Here is a 23,446-nt window from a genome sequence, read left to right as displayed (position 1 = left end):
AGTACCTAATGGCAGTCAGGCTACCTCTGGCGAGTACATGGAGGGCTATGCGGCTCTCCAAAGAAATGCCACCCCACACCATTACTGACCCACTGCCAAACCGGTCATGCTGAAGGATGTTGCAGGCAGCAGATGGCTCTCCACGGCGTCTCCAGACTCTTGTCACGTCTGTCACATGTGCACAGTGTGAACCTGCTTTCATCTGTGAAGAGCACAGGGCGCCAGTGGCGACTTTGACAATCCCGGTGTTCTGTGCATTTCTTCACCTGTCCAGGAGTTGGCGGATGCTTTAGTCCAGGTCTGGGAGGAGATCCCACAGGAGACCATCCGCAACCTCATCAGGAGCATGCCCAGGCGTTGTAGGGAGGTCATACAGGCACGTGGAGGCCACACACAATACTGAGCCTCATTTTGACTTGTTTTAAGGACATTACATCAAAGTTGGATCAGCCTGTAGTGTGTTTTTCCACTTTAATTTTGGGGGTGACTCCATATCAAGGCCTCCATTGGTTAATAAATTTTATTTCCATTGATGATTTTTGTGTGATTTTGTTGTCAGCACATTCAGCTTTGTACAGAAGAAAGTATTCAATAAGAATTTTTCATTCATTCAGATCTAGGATGTGTTATTTGAGTGTTCCCTTTATTTTTTTGAGCAGTGTATATTGTGCAGGGTAAAGCCTCAGGGGATTACAGTAGCCGCCATGTTGATGAGCTGGTGACAAATCTCATTTACTTGATTTACAATTTTTTTTTGCATGGAAGTGACCTGCGGAAGGGACTTTAAAATTCTGCTCAATGTAAATTGCTTGTGCGAATTTTAATAGGGGGGAAAAATGAAAGTGATTCTGCAGCAAAATACACAAACAGATTAGTGGCAAATGTGGACCCGACCGTAGTGATCATTGTTATAACTTATATTGAGGACCATTGATGGATGTATGGATGGATGGATTATGGAAAGATAGACAGAAAGATAGATAGATAGATAGATAGATAGATAGATAGATAGATACTGTAGATAGATAGATATGAATTCCAGTGTGACCTAAACAGCCACACTCATTACAAGGTACATACACACAAGGTATAAAGAAACAATGACTTCACTTACAATCAGCCTTTGGATGTAAAACAAATGACTCAAACTTTATACAAAAGCTAAAAAGTATAGACAGATAGAGCCTCCAGGAAAAATGTACAAGAGCTGAAAATGAATAACTGGTGTCCAGAGAATACAGGGAAATCTCTGTACCTGCCTTAAACCATGAAACAGGGCTGATACACAGGAGGAATATTGGTCTAGTACAAAGAGGAGCTCCAATAGCACATCAAATTGGTGAAGTGCAAAGACAGCCATATACGGATCAGAATCAGCAGTACCAACCTGACCTCTCATTCTGCTGTCTACCTCTGCGCCATGAACATACCACTGTTGGGGGTAGAAGAAGACATCTTGTCAAGAAGGAGTTAATGTGAATAGTGTTATATATGAATGTGTTATGGTTATTTGTTTGATAAAGAGTTTGCATTTTATCCTTATGGCTGGTTTGTGTCTCGGTTTCCTGGAGGTTTTATCTCAAGACCATCCTCGAGGAATGGGGAGGTCTGTCTATTAGGGGAACCATTACAAAACATTGGGATATAGTTTGCAACACCCAGGGTAGTATACAGTGAACAACTTTGGATTAGCCCATTAGTTGGGAGGGGTTAGATCACATAATAAGAGAAGCACTTCCTTGTTTAGTCAGTGGAGGACAGGAGAGAGTCAAGTTCGGAGTCAAGTGGTAGTGGAGTTCAGTCAGAGGAAGTGCTAGATAGTGACAGTGTTTGACAGGTTCCAAGACAGCGATTCTGCAGAGGTGAAGGGGTCCTGTCAGTGTCAAGTCTCCAAACAGTATGAGGACACATCCAAAGCTTGTGGACATCGGGGCAGTCTTGGGCCTGGGGCCCAGAAGAGTCATTGAGCGCCATGTCTCTGTCTCCTCTGTGAGAAAGATGCCGGGCCAGGTCACAATGAAAGGGAAAGATGGCGGGTCACAGGGAAGCTGTTATGCCAGATAGAAGGTCCCTGGTATCAACAGGTGCCGTTGAGGCAGGGGCACGTCGGGCAGAATGGAGTCAAGGACTGATAGTACACTAGACAAAGGGAACATCATCCAGTGGGGATTCTGTCTCACTCTGTGTGCTGCAACCTCATGTATCCGAATAGCACAGTAAAGCTGAACCTGTTGAACCGGAACTTCACCACCACCACAGTCCCCTTACTTCAATCCTCCAGTCAGCTTTGAGATTCTACAAGGAGAAACCGCCCATTATCAGGCCCGGGGCAAAGTTCTCATCTTTCAAGATGCCAGTGCAAAAACAGAGAGAGAAAAAGACTTTCTGACCACAGATTGAAGCTACATATCTGGTAGAAAGGTGATTCCGGCAGCTAAACAGGAAAGGGTTCTTTACAGTTAGAGCAGTCAGACTGGGAATGCCCGACCACAAGAGGTAGTAATGGCAGACACTACAAGAGCTTTCAAAAAAGGGCCGGATGATTTCCTTGATACACATAACATTGTGGATTACAGTTAAATTAGACAAAATGTACAATTGGGGGACGAAAGTTGAACGTGATGAACCTAGGACTTTATTCAACCTACGTTACTATGTTACTATGTTAAGAAATGGCAGGTGATGCAAATTTCCCATCTTTAAAAAAAAACAGCCTCCTCTAACCTTGTGCCAAAAAACAGAAGCCATTGGTTCTTCTAAGCAGCTGCCTAGCTCTCTGAAAATGAAAGTGGTTAAGGCCCACAAAGCAGGAGAAGGCTATAAGAAGATAGCAAAGCATTTTCAAGTTGCCCTTTCCTCAGTTTGAAATGTAATTAAGAAATGGCAATTAACAGGAACAGTAGAGGTCAAGATAAGGTCTGGAAGCCCAAGGAAAATTTTAGTGAGAGCTGCTCTTACGATTGCTAGAGATGCAAATCAGAACCCCCGCTTGACTGCAAAAGACATTCAGAAAAATTTAGCAGACTCTGGAGTTGTTGTACATTATTCTACAGTTCAGAGACACCTGCACAAATATGGCCTTCATAGAAGAGTCATAAGAAGAAAACCTCTCCTGTGTTCTCACCATAAACTTCAGCAACAGAAGAATGTAAAAGAACATCTAAACAAGCTTGATGCATTTTGTAAACAAGTCCTGTGGACCGATGAGGTTAAAATAGAACTCATTGGCCACAATGATCAAAAGGTATGTGTGGAGAAAAAAGGGCACATAATTTCAGGAAAAGAACATGTCGCCAACCATTAAGCATGGGGGTGGATCAATCATGCTTTGGGGTTGTGTTGCAGCCAATGGCACGTTGAACATTTCACGGGTAGAGGGAAGTCAATGAAATTTCAACAAATTCTTGAAACAAACATAACACCATCTGTAAAAAAGCTGAAGTTGAAAAGAGGATGGCTTCTACAAATGGATAATGATCCTAAACACACATCAAAATCCACAATAGACGACCTCAAAAGGCGCAAGCTGAAGGTTTTACAATGGCCCTCACAGTCTCCTAATCTGAACATCATTGAAAATTTGTGGCTAGACCTCAAAATAGCAGTGCATGCAAGATGACCCAGGAATCTCACAGAACTGGAAGAATTTTCCAAGGAAGAATGGATGAAAATCACTTATCCCTTAAGAATTGAAAGACTCTTGGCTGCCTACAAAAAGCGCTTACAAGTTGTGATACTTTCAAAAGGTTGGTGCTACTAGGTACTAACATGCAGGGTGCCGAAATTTTTGCATTGGCCCATTTTTGTAATTTTTAAAATGTAAAAGATAACTATATATATACAGTATATATATATATATATATATATATATATATATATATATATATATATATATATTTTAATTTATTTTTTTTTGCCAAAATACAAAGGAAATGTGTCATCTTTAACTTTAGGCCTTTTAGAGACCATTTCATCTTCAACTTGCTTAACTATTCACAATAAGAGTAATTTTGACCAGAGGTGCCAAACTTTTAGAGGCCATTGTATGTCAGTGACTAGAGGAACAATGTCATTACCTCACAGAAACTGACCATGTACTGGAGTCTAAAGCAAGACTACAGTCTGGCTCCATATCTGTAAAAATTACTGAACCTCAGAGACCACTGGATCCTGAGCCTGTACAGACCCAGTGCCCACACTCTGGCCATCGAGCCCGGCTGGTGCTGACAGACATACAAGCCCAGAGAGGATAGACTTTGCCCATACTGTGACCTGGAGCCCTTAAAGGATGAGACCCACTTCCTGCTACTCTGAACCAAACAGACAGCAGTGAAGGACACTTATTTCAGGAGACTCTCCGATCTTCCCGAATTTCATCCTGCTGGGGGAAGAAGAGAGCACGGTGGAGATAGGAGCACAGTAGCGCATGCCATAAACTATGAAAAAAATTATATACCATGGATTTGCATAGCTCCTAGCTTGGATGTGCCTCCATCTATCATCCCTACAGTCAATATCACTATTCCCTACTGTACACTTGCTTTGGCAAAACTATGTGTGATAGATGGATAGATGGATTGATGGATAGATGTATAGATGGATGGTTGGATAGATGGATGGATAGATGGATTGATGGATGGATAGATGGATAGATAGATGGATGGCTGGATAGATGGATGGATAGATGGATTGATGGATGGATAGATGGATAGATAGATGGATTGATAGATGGATGGATGGATGGATGGAAGGATGGATAAATGATAGATAGATAGATAGATAGAAGCAGCACCAACGCGGTCTGAGGGTGCAAATCAGACCTCAACCAGGTCTACAATAGAGTAGCTTGAGAAAGGTTCCTAGAGGAATAAAAAATTGCTATTGGATATGCACTAATAAAGGCACCGTATACTGTATTTTTTCACTTATTGGAGGAGTGCTGTAGTTCTTTGGACACCAGATAGATAGATAGATAGATAGATGTGAGACCTATTGATGTATCTATATTTATATGTATATAAATAGGAGGTAAATCTGTCACAGATTTGTGGTAAAATCTGCGGTAAGATTAGCGTCAGATGTAGACATGATCTTGATGGTTATTATTCTATCTTATATTGATGACCATTAGATAGCTAAATATGAGATGGAACAGATTCCGAAATTCTAATAAATGTCCGTTAATCTATACGGTTAACCTTTTATTGCCTAGACTGCAAAAAAAACAAACAACCAAGTAGACTTCACTTTTAACCAGCCCTCCTATTCTCCCTCACACCTCCCCTCCGTTCTTCTCTCTCTTTTTCAGGAGGTGAAGTCAGATGATGGATGAGCTTTCTTGAAGTTCTTATGATGAACTGATGAAGATTTTTGCTTATGGTAAAGATTAACAAATCTTGGAAGGAGGAACACACAGAACTAAGAAGCATAAATACGGGGGGAAAAAAAAAACATCTCGAGGTGATAACCGGTGCAAGGTAAGAAACGAGGCGTCATCGATCATTGAATGGTTCTAATTTTATAAATGGGGAGATAATTCCTCAGTGGATTGTACTTTGTGGGTTGTATCCGAGCTGTGTTATTTTCAAATTTTGTCTTTTTTATTGCACTAAGAAAGTAATTCTACATTTTACTTGCTTTTTATTTCATGTTTTAGTTTTGTTTTGTTTGTTATTTTACTTGTTTTATTATATATATATTTATATATCCTTTAATGTTTTAATAAAGCAAAGCAGAGAAGCTCCTGGTAATGTTATTGTTATTTTAATACCACAAGTATCAGGGGAATACAGCGCCATTCATGCAAAGGCTATGGTGGTTAATGTGATCTTAATATACCCTAGAGCCAGTGAGGTTTAATAAGGGGGAGACACAATAGCGTCAGGTTATATTAAAGCAGCTGATCCACAGAAAATTCTGACCAGACGTTTCATTTAGGATGGAGAACTTTAAGCGTGATTACCGGAATTGCTTAATGTTCATCGGAAGAAGATTAGATAAGGTGGAAGTCAGATTTGTATTAAAAAATATATTTTTTTCCAAGAAATATATTTAATATTGCAAAAATGATAATTCATCATAATAATATAAGAATATATAGTATGTACAGAATAAAATATAAGAATGTATTCTTAAAAAGAATACATTATATACTGCTTATATTACATTGTTGTGTAATGTCCATTACTTAATACCTGCAACATATATTCACTGCCACAACCATCGTTAGCTTTTCTTACATCGCTTAAGATCATTTAACAAAAGTCACTGATTAGGAAAGAAATATAAAATATATCATAGATATCTGGGGGTTTTTTTGTTTTCCTTTTTTTTAATCCTTTTTTTTTTAATAAATTAAAAAAAGAAAAAATAAATAGACATATATATATATATATATATATATATATATATATCCATGTATATGTTTCTTTTCTTTTCCTTTTTAACATAAATATATATATATATATTCACGTATATGTTTCTTTTCTTTTCCTTTTTAACATATATATATATATATATATATATATATATCCACGTATATGTTTCTTTTCTTTTCCTTTTTAACATATATATATATCCACGTATATATTTCTTTTCTTTTTTAACATATATATATATACATCCACGTATATGTTTCTTTTCTTTTCCTTTTTAATATAAATATATTAAAAAGTGAAAAAAAAAATAAACTTATAAAATAAAATAATAAAATTAACATAAATACACACAAACATTTATACATATATATGTTTTTTTTATATTAAAAAGAAGAAAAAAATATATGCGTATTTATATGTTTATTTAATATTTTTCACTCTTTAATATTAATTTATACATTAAAAAGGAAAAGAAAATATACATATATGTGCATATATATATATTCATATATAAATATATATATTTTTTTCATTTTCTAATCTATGAAAAAAAGGAAGAAAAAAGTTTATATATATATATATATATATACAGTATATATATATATATATATATATATACAGTATTTTATTATGCAAATATATATCTTATAGGTTTTTAAGGTTGAAGGGAGAAAATATAATAATTAAATATATATATGTGTGTGTGTGTATATATATATATAAATATGTGTATATATCCATATATATAGGTGTAATATAAATATATATATACATTTTTTTTCTTCTATGAATATATACATGCGTAAATATACTGTATATCAAGCATTATAGTCTGCCAATGGAATGCTGAAAACTGGAAAACTGGCACTAAAATAAAATTTTAAGTTACAGTTATCGACATAGGAATAATTTTATGCATAATATAGCATTTAAGGATAGGGTATATCATTTATATTGTTCATGTACTTAAATAAGCATAAAATAGACATAAAAAAGCATAATAACTTGGTTTATAATGGCCTTTTTTTATATGAACTGTACAGACCTTATACATTTTTCTTAATTCTTGCATTATTATACATGAGGTGTTGATACAAATAAATCTTTTTTTAAATTTCCAAAAATATAACAATAATAAAAAAATATACTAAAAACCAAACAATTGAAAATATTTATCATAGGACGACTGAGACAAAAAAAAATGAATTAAAAAAATAAATACAAAAGTTTTTGGATATTCTCAGTTGTAAAATTGGGAAAAAAAATAATTCAATGAAAGTAATCATAATTTTTTAGATTTTAATATAACTTTTTTAAATAAAATATGAATTGAACATTTTGCCTTCAATTTTACCAGGTTCGAAAATGAGCAACGCCAGATATTTCAACATATTAGGTTTAATAAAAAAATAATTTTAAAATAAACTTCTGTAAGGGAATGCTAGACCGACCTTGGAGCATGGTATAGTATAATATAATATTGCACTGTTGTTACGTAAAATTTATATAAAAAAAACCTCTAAAAACCCAATGCATTTGCTGTTATCGGATGCTCTCATGGATAATATTGCCGCTTTAATTTATTTACAGGCTGCTTGATTTGTTTCTTATATTTATAATAGTATTCTTTACTAAGTAATGTTTTTCAAGGTCGGTCATAAGGACTTTTATAAGGGAGATAACCAGTTTCCCATGTAAAAGGCAAACAGTTCCAACCTCTTCTTCTTGCAGATGAAGCAAGATCATAATAAGGCAGCCTGGGATGTGTTTTTGATCCTTAAAATTAAAAAAAAAAAAAAAAAATAGAAAAATCGATTCCAGTCCTATATGAAAAAAAAACCATCGACATGCTGCTGTTGATGGATCTGCCGTTGTTAGAGTCAGCATAGTCATTACTTACCAGTGTGTATGGGCTGTGAATGTCATTGTGTTTTGCACAAACTTATGTCTTACCCAGTCAGATCCAAGCCTTATATTACAAAACAGAAAATTAAAGCATCAACAAGCTGCTGTTGATGGATCTTTCATTGTTAGAGACGCTTAGTCATTACCTACTGGTGTATATGGGCTGTGAATGTCATTGTGTTTTACACAAACTTATGTCCTACCCAGGCATATCCAAGCCTTATATTACAAAAAAGAAAATGAAGCTATCGACATGCTGCTGTTGATGGATCTGCCACATCAGCATAGTCATTGCTTACTGGTGTGTATGGGCTGTGAATGTCATTGTGTTTTACACAAACTTATGTCCTGCCCAGTCAGATGCAAGCCTTATATTACAAAACAAAAACAAGCTGCTGTTGATGGATCTGCTGTTGTGAGAGTCAGCGTAGTCATTACTTACCCGTGCAAATGGCATCCTGCTTTGTATGGGTTGCAAAGATGATTGTGTTTTATACAAACTTATGTTCTACTCAGTCAGATCCAAGCCTTATATTACAAAACAGAAAATGAAACCACCAACAAGCTGCTGTTGATGGATCTGCCATTGTTAGAGTCAGCATAGTTATTACTTACTGGTGTGTATGAGCTGTGAATGTGATTGTGTTTTACACAAACTTATGTCCTACCCAGTCAGATCCAAGCCTTATATAACAAAACAGAAAATGAAACCATCAACAAGCTGCTGTTGATGGATCCGCTGTTGTTAGCGTCAGTATAGTCATTACTTACGTACTTCCAGTTTTGTATGGGCTGGGGATATGATTTTTTTTTAACAACCTTATTCCCTGTCCAGTCAGACTCATTAAGGATCCTTCCATGCCGCATCTTGCAGTATCCGGTGGAGGTCTAATATTCGTCCGGTGTATCTCCTCACCTTTGCCACCGATGTATATACAGTATATCATCTCTGTGTACCTCTAATATGGTGGCCTGACTGAGAACACATGGCACTCACACTTTTGGCCTCCATCAGATAAATGGAAATCTATAAATATGTCTAAGCAAGTGAAAATAGCCAAATACATAAAATGAGTGTTAGGTATTTATTTGGTGATCAGACTGTTGGGATAATGATCATCAAGTATTCATAATTTATCCATAACCATAAAAAGATTAATTGGTTACCACTGACCTGCTTGTTGACAGTCTCCATGTAGAAAACCATTAATATAGCTAGATTTACAGCTATTATTTTATAGCTAGATTTACATATTTTAACTGCACAAATGTCTTAGCATTGTTATATGGAGATAACTTCGCCAGAATAAACCTTTAGCTACATGCAAATATTACATTTCCCTCTTTAATAAAAGTTCTTATGCTTCTATATAATAAACACCTGAGTAGTTTGTTGAATGAATAATGAGATTCTGCTATTATCTGTACATTGTGAATCAAGTTTATTGGGCCAAATACTGCTCATGTTGGGCGGATAAGTGGCTTACTCCTGCACAGGGGCCCACCGGGGGATTCTCCAGTTGACCGGTGGGCCAGTTTGAGCCTAGTAGAGCACACTCACCAATGTTATTCAATAAGGCTGTTCAGATGACAATAACCGAGTGTCCATGTGAAAAAAATCGCAGCCTGCATTATTCTCTTCCATATTTCTAAATCACCAGAAGAAAAAAGCCAACAAGAGGTCAATAATATTGGTGCAATATATTGAAAATGTATTGATCAATGATGGGTGTACAGGTTTGGGAACAACAAACAAGAAAGCGAGCGCATGGTCTGGGTAGCAAACAAGTAATCACAAATAGGTAATTTTAAAAATAGAAAGTCAACTTAAAATAGATAAATTGATTTCTGTAAGATGTCAGAAATCAGATAGAATACAGACATATAAGTAGCCCGGGGATCTAAGTAAAAAGAGACATGGAGAGGTTATAATAGAAATGCACAGCCTTGTTATCAAAAGAGTTAAGTTGTAAGTATAAAAGAACCAGAAATGGGTGAGTATATATGATATATATAAAATGCTGCAGTGCAAAAAGGTGTCTCTGTGTAGGGATGACAAACAAGTGTATTGGATTAGATAACTCAGCTCATTTTATAATGTCACCATATCAGATAGATCCAGTCTCTACTGCGTGTTATACTGTTATATTCTGTACATATAAGTATACAAATCTTCTACAATATATATTGCGTGTACCTGTATGAGAGTCAGCCAGGTTGCTACCAGGATGCGCCCACCCCGACGCGCGTTTCAGCATGAGCCTTCGTCAGGGGTGAAAACATGGATGAAAAAGGTGTCTCTGTGTAGGGATGACAAACAAGTGTATTGGATTAGATGACTCAGCTCATTTTATAATATCACCATATTAGATAGACCCAGTCTCTACTGCGCGTTATACTGTTATATGCTATACATATGAGTATGTAAATCTTCTACAATATATATTGCATGCACCTGTATGAGAGTCAGCCAGGTTGCTACCAGGATGCGCCCACCCCAACGCGTGTTTCAGCATGAGCCTTCGTCAGGGGTGAAAACATGGATGAACCATGGATAATTTTTCATATTGTCATCTAACCCTGGTCTTAAAGGGAACCAGATATTAGATTCATGTAGCCTGAATGAACCACAGGCAGCATGAATCAGAGTCTATGCCATGGCGTTCTGGAGAAAATATACTTTGAATAGCCGACCTGGGAATGTGCATTTCGGATGAATCGTCCTAGGCGGGTTACAGCTGTCTCCACTACACTGACATGTCTTTCGTAGTCTCTAGCCGACTTTTCAGAATCTGTTTTCTCAGAAACACCGCAGTGTAACTGTCAAGTTCCTTTTCATTTTATTTTATATTATTTCTCCCCCGCTGCTGCTTTTTCCACGTTGTCTTTTTTCATACTGAGAATGTCTATAGATTCCCATAATGATATCTCTACATCTTTCTTGATTGATGATTCAAAGGAATGTAGAATAGAGAAAGCTAACTCATCCGGTGCTCGTTTCAGGATCAGGCGGGAGAATGGCTATAGCATTGGAGCATAATGTGGGTAGAGTCTGATAAAATAATAAAATATTCTATTTTACAAAAAAATGTAGGGTCTTTAACCTATGAAAGGAGGTTCTCCGATTCACTCTCTTCCACATGTTCTCCTCAGGTGTTGGATGCAATTGCTGAATCCTATGAAAACTATGAAAACGGAAAGTACTCCCTCTTCGTGCCAGGAACATTCCCCCTTTCGTGGGCTGGGTGAGTAATTACCTTGTAAACTTCAGCTTTGAATGCAATTGCTAGTATAGCTTTCTCATAAAATACGTCAACTAGTGTCCTCACAACTCAAGATTGGCACTGAATAGTTCAGGATTTCCTTGACGTGAACATTCAGCAGAATTGAAATACGGAAATACTAATTATAATGCAAAATTAGGGTCTCACAGATGTCGCTAAAAAACTTAATTCGAACCTGGGCCCAACATAGAATCATAGAATCATAGAATGGTAGAGTTGGAAGGGACCTCCTGGGTCATCTGGTCCAACCCCCTGCTCAAAGCAGGATTCACTAGATCATCTCAGACAGATGTCTGTCCAGCCTCTGTTTGAATACGTCCATTGAAGGGGAACTCACCACCTCTCGTGGCAGCCTGTTCCACTCATTAATCACCCTAACTGTCAAAAAGTTTTTTTCTAATATCTAATCTGTGTCTCCTCCCATTTAGTTTCATCCCATTGCTTCTAGTCTTTCCTTGTGCAAATGAGAATAAAGATGATCCTTCTACAATGTGACAGCCCTTAGCTATTAAGTCTCCTCTCAGTCTTCTTTTTTGCAAGCTAAACATTCCCAAATCCTGCAACCGTTCCTCATAGGACATGGTTTGCACACCAGTCACCATTCTGGTCGCTCTTCTCTGAACTTGCTCCAGTTTGTCGATGTCTTTTTTAAAATGTGGTGCCCAAAACTGTACACAGTATTCCAGGTCTGACCAAAGAGGAGTAAAGACCGATAATGACTTCACGTGATCTAGACTGTATGCTTCAGTTAATACATCCCAGAATTGTATTTGCCTTTTTTGCTGCTGCATCACACTGTTGACTCATGTTCAGTCTATGATCTATTAGTATACCTAAGTCTTTTTCACATGTACTGTTGCTTAGCTCTATTCCTCCCATTCTGTATATGCTTTTTTCATTTTTATTGCCCAGATGTAGTACTTTGCATTTTTCCCTGTTAAAAACCATTCTGTTGGTTGCTGCCCACTGCTCCAGTTTATTTTGGTCTTTTTGAATCCTCTCTCTCTCTTCTCTAGTATTAGCTATCCCTCCTAGCTTTGTGTCATCAGCAAATTTAATCAGTTTACCCTCAATTCCTTCATCTAAATCATTGATAAAGATGTTGAACAATACAGGTCCCAGGACGGAGCCCTGTGGTACCCCACTTGAGACATTCATCCAGCTGGATGTGAAGCCATTTACAACCACCCTTTGAGTCCGATCACTAAGCCAGTTATGAATCCACCTAACAGTTGCCTGGTCCATTGCATACTTGGTCATTTTTTCAATAAGGATGGTGTGAGATACTTTGTCAAATGCTTTGCTGAAGTCAAGATATACTATATCTACAGCATTTCCCTGATCCACCCAGCCAGTGATTCTGTCATAGAAGGAAATTAAGTTAGTCTGACATGACTTGTTAGTTACAAACCCATGCTGACTCTGGTTAATCACTTCATTCTTATCCATGTACTTACATACATGTTGTTTAATAATTTGTTCAAAGATCTTTCCTGGTATAGAAGTCAGACTCACCGGCCTATAGTTCCCTGGGTCCACCTTCTTCCCCTTTTTGAAGATAGGAACAACATTTGCTCTTCTCCAGTCTTCTGGGACTTCTCCTGTTCTCCAAGAATTTTGAAAGATTATGGAGAGTGGTTCTAAAATTTCTTCTACGATCTCCTTCAGTACTCTGGGGTGTAATTCATCTGGACCTGGAGACTTGAACTCATTTATGTTAGCTAAATATTCCCTCACAATCTTTCTGTTTACAGATAACTTGGATTCCTCTATTCCTTTAAAAGGACAGTGAAGATCAGTTGATGTTACATTTTCTTTCTGAGAGAAAACAGATGCAAAATAGAAATTAAAAAGTTCGGCCTTCTCAACATCCTCTCTTACCATTTCTCCATTTTCATCCTGTAAAAATCCTATAGCATCTTTGACTTTTCTTTTACTTTTGACATACCCCCAAAATCCTTTTTTATTGCTTTTGACATCTCTTGCAAGCCTTAATTCATTGTCAGCTTTAGCTAACCTGATACGTGCCCTACAGGATCTGCAGACTGCATTATAATCTTCTTTAGATATGCCTCCCTCTTTCCTCCAGTACAGATTTTATGATCTTCGGGTTACACATCAAGTCTTATTATGTAGTCAGCGTTTCAGGAAACATTAGCTTATAATTAATCAAGCCCGGTGTTTTATATGTCAGGCTTGATGCAGGGTTCTGCTGAAGTAAACTGGGTCAAATTCATTAAGAGGTATGCTCCACTTAATCAATTTGGCTCAACTTTCGGCTGTCCGGCGTGCCAGAATCAAAAAACATCCTGCAGTCATGGTCTGGTGAACATTTCTGCTATAATTTACCTCACTTTTGTGGTGTAAACTATATGTTATCTGTTGGGGCGCGAGGCCGTGTCCCTTTGGCCACATTTCAAAAACTTGTTGGAGCTCGTGTAAAAATGCCAACAGTCACCAAATTTTTGTGCAACTGCATCTTACATAAAATGTTGTGACTTTTTAATGGCAGAAAATGCTTGATAAATTGGCCCCTATGTGTCTAAATTTTAGATCCTTTCGATTCTTTACAACTAAAGCTTTATTCTCATCTTTAAAAGCTATTACCTATCTAAAGGATCGTTGGGGTCCAACTCCTAGGATTCCCACAGGTCATAAGAACAGGGCTCTGAAATGCACCATCAGAGTAGATTAAGGGTTGCATATGAATGCCACCATTCCAGTCGTTCTCTATGAAACTACCAGAGATAGCCCAGCGCTGAACGTAGTTATTTCCAGTAGACCAGTAGACAATGAGTAGGGTAGTGAAAAATAAAAAAATTAAAAATCGTTGACTTGTTTATATCTTGTATATTGTAGAATACAATCAATGTCATAATGCCTCCCAAAAGAGAAATACATATATATATATATATATATATATATATATATATATATATATATACAGTTGGAACCAGAAGTTTACATACACTATATAAAAAGACACATATGCATGTTTTTCTCAATATCTGACATGAAATCAGAATAAACCTTTCCAGTTTTAGGTCAATTTTTTATATTTGCCAAATGCCAGAATAATGAGAGAGAGAATGTTTTAAGGCATTTTTATTACTTACTACAAAGTCAAAAGTTTACATACATTTCATTAGTATTTGGTACCATTGACCTTAAACTGAATGACTTGGGTCAAACGTTTGGGATATCCTTCCACAAGCTTCTCACAATGCTTCGGGTCATTGTCCATTTGGAAGACCGATTTCCGCCCAAGCGTTAACTTCCTGGCTGATGTCTTGAGATGTTGCCACATAATCTTCTTTTCTCATGATGCCATCTATTTTGTGAAGTGCACCAGTCCCTCCTGCAGCAAAACAACCCCACAACATGATGCTGCCACCCCAGTGTTTCACAGTTGGGATGGTGTTTTTAGGCTTCCAAGCTTCTCCCTTTTTCCTCCAAACGTAACCATGGTCATTATGCCCAAAAAGTTCAATTTTAGTTTCATCAGACCACAGGACTTGTCTCCAAAAATTAAGGTGTTTGTTCCTGTGTGCATTTGCAAAAATTAATCTGGCTTTTTTATGCTTCTTTTGGAGTAATGGCTTCTTCCTGGCAGAGTGGCCTTTCAGCCTATGTTGATGCAGTACTCATTTCACTGTGGATGTTGACATAATCTTACCAGATTCCGTCATTATCTTGACAAGGTCTTTTGCTTTTGTCCTTGGGTTGATATGCACATGTCGGACCAAAGCACATTCATCTCTGGGACACAGAACCCATCTCCTTCCTGAGTGGTATGATGGCTGGACATTTCCATCTTGTTTGTACTTGCGTATAATTGTTTGTACAGATGAACGAGGCACCTTCAGATATCTTGAAATTGTACCCAAGGTTGAGCCAGACTTATGAAAGTCCAGAATTCTCTTCCTGATATCTTGGCTGATTTATTTACACTTTCCCATGATGTTACACAAAGAAGCAGTGTGTTTCAGGTGTGCATTAGAATACATCCACAGGTGTGTCTCTAATTAACTCAGATGTTGCTAAAAAACCTATCAGAAGCTTCCAAACACATGACATCATCATATGGTCAGTCCAGAATTGTTTAAAGGCATAGTAATCTTAGTGTATGTAAACTTTTGACTTTGCATTAAGTAATAAAAATGCCTTAAAACATTCTCTCTCTCTCATTATTCTGGCATTTGGCAAATATTACAAATTATGGTAATCCTAACTGACCTAAAACTGGAAAGGTTTATTCTGATTTCATGTCAGATATTGAGAAAAACATGCGTATGTGTCTTTTTATATAGTGGATGTAAACTTCTGGTTTCAACTGTATATATGACTAAAACGCACTTTCTGTAGGGAAAATTAGAAAAAAACTTTCTGTAATGAACCGAAAGTCATTTCCTGAAACAGTAATTTAAGTCAGTGGCTTTAAATAATTAAAATTTGGATCAATTTCAGAGGGGACGGATCTGAGTTGTTTGTGTAGACACCAAATATGGCTCTACCAATCTAGCTACAAATCCTAAATCAGAGGTTTCTGTACTGCATTTGGCAAAGGAATGAGAATAAGTCGAGGAATAAATTTTGGGACTTGTGGGTCAGTTCTAAATTTACAACATAGTTTGTATTGTTTAGTGCGCTGCAGCCTGTTCTTAACCACATAGAATATAACAACATAGTTGGCGATCATAAGCAGACAGAATAGGGATCCATGATGTATTTTGGTGAGTGCTAGAGCTAGTTAAAGTAAAATATTCTGCAAAACCAACATCAGGCTTAAGAATCTTTGTAACTGTTAGCACTATCGGGCCAATTCATCAAAGATTTTACGTCAGAAAAATGGTGTAAACGCTATGAAATCGTGGACTTGCACAAAAAAATTGCAACTTATGGATTTTTTCACGCCAGTATGATTTAGTTCTGCTAAAGTGTGAGGAGCTGGGGAGGAGACAGGATGGGGTGTGGCCACGCCCACCTGTCCAATTCCTAAAAAAGTGATGGTATTTTGTATGCCACAGATGCTTCTCCAGTACCTGACTGGAGTAGCATTTCTGGCACTGCTCAAGCCACTTTTAAAATGCAACCGAAATAAGCAAGTGGTGTGGGCCTCTTAATGAATTTGGTGCCTTGTACTCTATCAAGACCGGTGTAAAGCTTGGTTCATTTAAGCAATTTCACCAAAATTTTGACGTAAATTGATTAGAAAATTTACAAAATTTGGGGCATTTTCACACCAGTGTCCACCAGCTCCACCAAAATGGGCAAAGCTGGAGCAGGATGGGGGACGTGCCAGGGACAAGATGCCACAGGATGTCTAATTCATGATGAGCTGGGGCATCCCTTATGCCAGAAATCTTACTCCAGTCTTTGACTGGAGGAAGATTTGTGGCGAGATACTCAGAAGTGCACACCACTTGTCAAACACTCCTAATTCATTAAGGCTGTGTGCACACGATGCGTTTTTAGTGCGTTTCCGCAGCGTTTTTGCAGCTGCGGAAACACATTAAAAACGCATGGTAGAAGGGCAGCAATGTTCCCCAATGATAATCCGCATGTGCTGTGCTCATGCTGCGGATTTTTCCGCAGCGTTTATGCAGCGCTCAAAAATCCGCAGCATGTCCATTAATTTTGCGGAAATGTGGCGTTTTCGCCACCATTGACTTGCATTAGAACGCATGGATTACGCATCACTGTATATGTAGATGCGCATTCCATGCGTTCTAATGTGCGAATGGTACCCGGGTGTAGAGGAGAGGAGAGTCTCATTCACACCCAGGTACCATTAAAAAATCTGTAAAAAAAGAATAAAATAAAAAATAAATGTATACTTACCTTCTGTCGGCCCGCGCACCGCTCCTGCTTGGTTCGAGGCACTTTGCAGTGAGTTGAAGGACCTGCGCTGACGTCAGAGTCATGTGACGGGTCACGTGACGCTGACGTCGGCAGTAGTGTTGAGCCACCCCCGTAGTGTTCGAGTTCGGTTCGGTTCGTCGAACACCCGTGTGTTCGCCGAACTGTTCGTCAAACTGTTCGTCGAACACCTTCGAACACCGTTATAACCAATGGCAGGCAAACAAAAACACATAGAAACACATAGAAAACACCTTCAAAGGTGTCCAAAAGCTGACAAACTGCTCAGAAGACATAACTAACACATGGAAAAGTGACAAGTACATATAGTCATGCGAAAATAAAAGAGGTGGAGGAGTAAAAGGAGGGGGAGACACAGATATAGGCATGTCATGCCCTTCTAAAATCCAAAAAGTGAGAAGCCGACACGTTCAGTCCGCTCCTGCCCGTGCCACCTCCGTGTCGCCGGGTTTGTGCCAGAGCCGCGGTGAACCCTGACGGCCAGCCCCCCTCTCCCAATACTGGTGCCTGTCCGCTGGTGGGTCGAGCGAGCCCCCCTGTGGTGGAGGCAGCTCTAAGCTTTTTAATTTAAATTGTCTCTCTAATTTGAATGAATACACTTTAAATCCATTTACAAGGATCTATTGGAGGGCAAGTCTCATGCCAGCAGCCGCGTAATTCCAGCTCCAGTAGCGTCCACTAAAGCTGCTGCAGTTAAAAAGCTTTTATAAGGATCGAGCTCGGCTGTCCACCGCAAGGCATCCTACTGCCAGTCCCAGCCCCTATGCCTTGGGGTGCCTCCTGATGCTCTTCACTGAGTATCCCGTGGTCCCGAAGCATTTCCTTTGAAAAAATTAAGTGTCAAAACTACAGGTGGTGTAGCTTGCTTAACAGCCGGGATAATCTGCTGACTAGCAGACACTGCTACTAGGCACAAAGTATTTCCTGGGCTAGATGCAGTTAAAAATTTGTAATTAGATACTCTCGTTGGATGCTGAGAAAGCATTCCATAGAGTCTCCTGGCACGCCATATATGATTCTCTTAAAAAGCTTGGGGTAGGGGTCTAGGGGACCCTTTTATAGCCAAAATCACGGCCCTGTATCGCAATACGTCACCTAGGCTGAAGATAAATGGAACTGTATTACCCTGAGGGCTCGGTTGCTACAGAGGTATTGCACCTCACCCAGAGGTGTGATATCTCACTTTCAGGTAAGGATGGAGTGTGGATCAGGACCCGACACCTGCATGCATTACACCACATTGCCGTGGGGCAGGGCGACCAATATGCCCCTGAGATGGGCACGACAGTCCCTGTCCCTGGCTGGAGTGGGGGGAGGGAACACTGAGGAAGGGGAACCCTGTAGTGCAGGAGCAGGGAGGAAGCAGTTCCTGGGTGCATTGAGAAGGGAGTATAAAAGGTGGGCACCATCTTAGTTCAGTGCAGAGAAGTCTGAGCAGAAGTGGCAGGGAGCAGGGGCTCTGCATGAGCTCTGCTCCGGAGGCGGGCCTAGTAACAGAGGCCCAGGCCTGGAAGAGGGAGAAGGAAGGAAGAGGAGCAGAGAAGGCTCCAGGAACGAGGAATGAAGGGATCCCAGGGGTGCGGACGGGCGAGTCGCCACCGCACGCCCGAATCCACCTGCGTGGAGGGGTCAGGCCAAAGGGGGAGACCGGTCCCCGAAACTAGTGGAGGCAGGAAACGACCCTCAGCTAGAAACCGGAGGCTGTGACATTTTATGTGGCGCAGCCCCTCGCTACACCCGCTAGGAAGGCACCACATAGGGTCAGGGAAACTGGCGCCAAGTTTACCAAGAGGAGGCCCGAGGCAGCCGGACAGAAGGGTTGGTAAGAAAGGCCAGACAAAGGACACACAAAGGGGGTCCTGTGAAGCGCTCCAAAGTTATCTGGGAGTTGTCTGAGCCCCTCACCTGGTGAGCACAGTACGACGTGGGCAGCCGTTACCTGCAGACGTGGTCTGGATAATAAGAACTGTGAGTAAAGGCCCTGGACTGCATCACTGACTCCGTGTCGTTACTGCTGCTGCCCTGCACCATCACCCCCATCCTCCGCATACACTGCCCTGAGGCTATACTCCTCCCGTGGGGAGTTATGCTACGCTCTGCTGCACCCACAACACCAGCCTCAGCGGTCTGCCCTGGAGCGGCGGTTCACACTGACCGCAATCCACGGGTGGCGTAGTCGGACATTTAAACATCAAAACCACATAAATAGTTCCGCCACTGGTTTGACCGCCCTGAGCCACGGAACTGGGTCGCCGCCACGGAGACTACAACCACCAGCATCCACCAAAAAGGGTCCGGCTCCGGGTGTCCCAAGGCCCAGGGGGCGCGTCAGAACATTTTCATCACCTTTCACAATCACCAATGGGACAAGGCACGGATGTTCTCTGTCCCCTCTCTTATACATCCTAGTGACGGAGCACCTGCTCTCATCAATTCGCCATAACCCCAATATTAGGTGGATTGAGGTGGGAGGCACCGAGTACAAGTGCTCTCTATTTGCTGATGATGTCCTAGTATATATCACTCAATCACATATATCCATCCATGCTGTTATGGCTGAAATAGATCACTTTGTTACATGGTCAAATTTTAAAATCAATGCAGCGAAGTCTGAGGCCCTCGATGTCTCCCTCCCCAAATCCATATAGGATTCCATCCAGTCCAACTTTCCCTTTGCCTGGCCCTCACAGGGTATCAAATACTTAGGAATTCCTATTCATAGAGACCTCTCCCATCTATGTTATCTTAATTTTGGGCCCTTTATTGAACAACTCCATACAGACCACGGTTGGCAAGTTAGAACTGTAAGATTCACTACGTGAACCACTGGTGTTTTGTGGAAAAGCACATGTACACTGTGTTCCAAATTATTATGCAAAAAGTGTTTAGGAGTGATAAGGGAAGAATTTGTTTGTTTGTCAGTTAAACTCATTGATGGTGATGTGTGTCAGGGCTCTTTATATCACTGTAAGCAATTGCAGACACCTGTGCTAATTAGTTTGGCAGGTGTGTCCAATGAAAGGCAAGACTACTTAAGAAGGCTGTCTCACATTATTAAGCAGCCTACATTTTCTGCCAAAATGGGAAAGAAAAAGGATGTGTCGGCTGCTGAGAAGCAACAAATTGTGGAGTGTTTAGGTCAAGGCATGACTACAATCAACATTGTGCGATGATCAGGATGAAGTGTCTTGGCAATCAAGAAGTATGTAGCTGATTCACAGTACACACGTGTGCGTGCTGATAAGGGCAAATTGAGGACTCTTTCCTACAAGCAATTACGTCAGGTTAAAAGAGCAGCGGCAAAAAAGCCTTGTCATAGCAGCAGACAAGTTTTTGAAGCTGCTGGTGCCTCCAACGTCCCCCGAACAACAAGATGCAGGGTCCTTCAGAGGTTTGCAGCTGTGCATACGCCATCCTGTCGACCTCCTCTATCCACTTCACACAAGCAGAAACGGCTCCAGTGGGCCAAACATTACATGAAGACTGATTTCAAAACAGTTTTTTCACGGATGAGTGCCGTGCAGCGCTCGATGGTCCAGATGGATGGAGTGGAGGATGGCTGGTTGATGGACACCCCACGCAAACACGGCTACAGCGCCAACAAGGAGGAGGTGGAGTAATGTTTTGGGCTGGAATCATGGGGAGAGAGATTGTCGGCCCCTTTAGGATCCCTGAAGGCGCTAAAGATGAACTCCATAATGTATGTGGATTTTCTCAAACAGCACTTCCTGCCATGGTTCAAGAAGAAGAACCGTGTATTTCACAGCAAGATCATTTTTTTGCATGATAATGCACCATCTCATGCTGCACATAAAACATCTGCATCTCTGGCTGATATGGGCATAAAAGGGGACAAACTTATGATGTGACCCCCATGCTCCCCTGACCTCTACCCCATTCAGAACCTCTGGAGCATCATCAAAAGGAGTGTCTATGATGGCGGGAGGCAGTTCACATCTAAGCAACAGCTCTGGGAGGGTATTCTGTCCTCATGCAAAACAATTGAAGCAGAAACCATCCAAAACCTGACAAATTCAATGGACGAGAGAGTTCAGAAGCTCCTTTCGAACAAGGGGTCCTATGTGAAAATGTAACATCACCTAGAATAAAGTTTTGAGTTGAAAACTGTTTGATTTTAGTTTCTAATAACCTGCTAATGCTTATAATTTCAAAAATGACCATTTTTTTGGTCTTTATTAAAATGAAAAGGTTGATCGAAAAGTTTGGCGGATCTAAGAGTGTGGCAACCCAGTAGTCATGATTACTTCGAATTCTGACAATATGAGGGTCATGTTGCAGGTAGTGCAGCAAGAAGGCACTTATGTGTCTTGCGCATCTCGGAGCCCCAAAATTATTTTCCGGGCTAGATGCAGCTAAAAATTATTATTAATTTTAAATCTGGTGGAGCTTAGTATAGATGGCCTAATAGGATCAGTGCTGCACACTGCTACAAAGCCCAAATTATTTTCCAGCCAAGATACAGATAAACATGATTAGTAATTTTAAATCTGGTAGAGCTTATTATAGATGGCCTAATAGAATCAGTGCTGCACACTGCTACAAAGCCCAAATTATTTTCCAGCCAAGATACAGATAAACATGATTAGTAATTTGAAAGCTTAAAACGGTTGGTAGGGTGATTTTAACCAATCATCCATCTTTTACTCTCCCCAGGATGACACAGGGGTAGAAAAGTCGTTTCGGATCCATGATTTGTTCATCTTTATGAACGTGAGTCTGTCTACATTATCAGTGGAGAGCCGCGTGCGCTTATCTGTCAGCACACCACCAGCAGCGCTGAACACACGTTCAGACAGAACGCTGGCTGCGGGGCATGACAAGATCTCCAAGGCGTAAGTGGCTAGCTCCGGCCATTTATCCAGATTGGAAGCCCAAAAAGAGCAAGGGTCCAGTGACACAGTCATGGCTTCAATGTTTACTTGGAGATACTCCTGTACCATCGTCTCTAGGCGTTGACTATGTGTCAGACTTCTTGTCTCCTGTGGCCTTGCAAAGGATGGGCTAAAAAAGTGGTGAAATGATTGCGCAAAATTGATGTTACCAGCAGATACTGTGGTTCTGTTATGGTTTGAGTGCTGAACACTTGACGGTCCCACGGTTGGCAAGTTGGAACTGTGAGATTCACTACGTGCACCACTGGTGTTTTGTGGAAAAGCACATGTAAGATTCTGCAACAGTCTCTGCTGATACTCCTGCATGCGTGCATCCCTTTCTATGGCAGGAATAATTTCTGCAAATTTACTTTTGTACCGGGGATCTAACAGTGTGGCAACCCAGTAGTCAGGATTATTTCTAATTCTCCCAATTCGAGGGTCATGTTGCAGGTAGTGCAGCAAGAAGGCACTCATGTGTGTTGCGCATCCAGGAGCACCAAGTCCCTGTTGTGTTGGTGGCGAGGTAGCAATCATGCTTCCTTCCTCTGTCCTCTCCCCCCAACCTCGCACAACAGAAATGTGATCAAGGTCTCCCTCATCTGATGAGTCTTCCATCAGTTCGTCCTCCACTTCTTCCTGGGCTCCTGCACCTTCCTCACTAGTTTGGCTGCTACCATGCGCCCTGGTAAAACCATCTCCCCCACCCTCACATGCCTGCCGCCTTGGTGCTGCCGACCGTCTGGACCTTGCAGATGTTAGCCCTTCCGCATACAACTCCTCCTCCTCTACTTCCTCCACCTCCTCTTGTGCCACCACCTGACTCCGAATTCTGTTTAACATGTGCTCCAGCATGTAAATCACCGGAATAGTCATGCTGATAATGGCATCGTCAGCACTAAACATCTTCGTCGCCATTTCAAAACTGTGCAGAAGGGTGCATAGGTCCCTGATCTGAGACCACTCCTCCAGCGTGATTTGCCCCACGTCTGGATCTCGTTGGCCCAGGCTATACGTCAGAACGTATTGGACCAGGGCTTGTCGGTGCTGCCACAGTCGCTGCAACATGTGCAGAGTTGAATTCCACCGGGTAGGCACATCGCATTTT

At 40.4% G+C, this 23,446-nt stretch overlaps 1 protein-coding gene across 2 annotated transcripts in view; it reads left to right on the top strand.

Moving 5' to 3' along the window:
- The first annotated feature begins 5,301 nt into the window (after positions 1–5,301).
- Positions 5,302–23,446, top strand: part of LOC141166932 (LIM homeobox transcription factor 1-alpha-like) — a 222,636-nt gene continuing 204,491 nt past the window's right edge. For both annotated transcript variants that reach the window (XM_073654138.1, XM_073654139.1), the window contains exons 1-2: positions 5,302–5,477; positions 11,436–11,527. In XM_073654138.1, coding sequence (XP_073510239.1) covers positions 5,377–5,477; positions 11,436–11,527 — 193 coding nt within the window. In that variant the 5' untranslated portion in view covers positions 5,302–5,376. The remainder of the gene's footprint in view (positions 5,478–11,435; positions 11,528–23,446) is intronic.

Source organism: Phyllobates terribilis, unplaced genomic scaffold (genome assembly GCF_046119375.1).
Source record: "Phyllobates terribilis strain yellow unplaced genomic scaffold, ASM4611937v1 Scaffold_11__3_contigs__length_659146591, whole genome shotgun sequence".
NCBI lineage: Eukaryota > Metazoa > Chordata > Amphibia > Anura > Dendrobatidae > Phyllobates > Phyllobates terribilis.
This window is presented reverse-complemented; position numbering and strand designations above follow the sequence as displayed.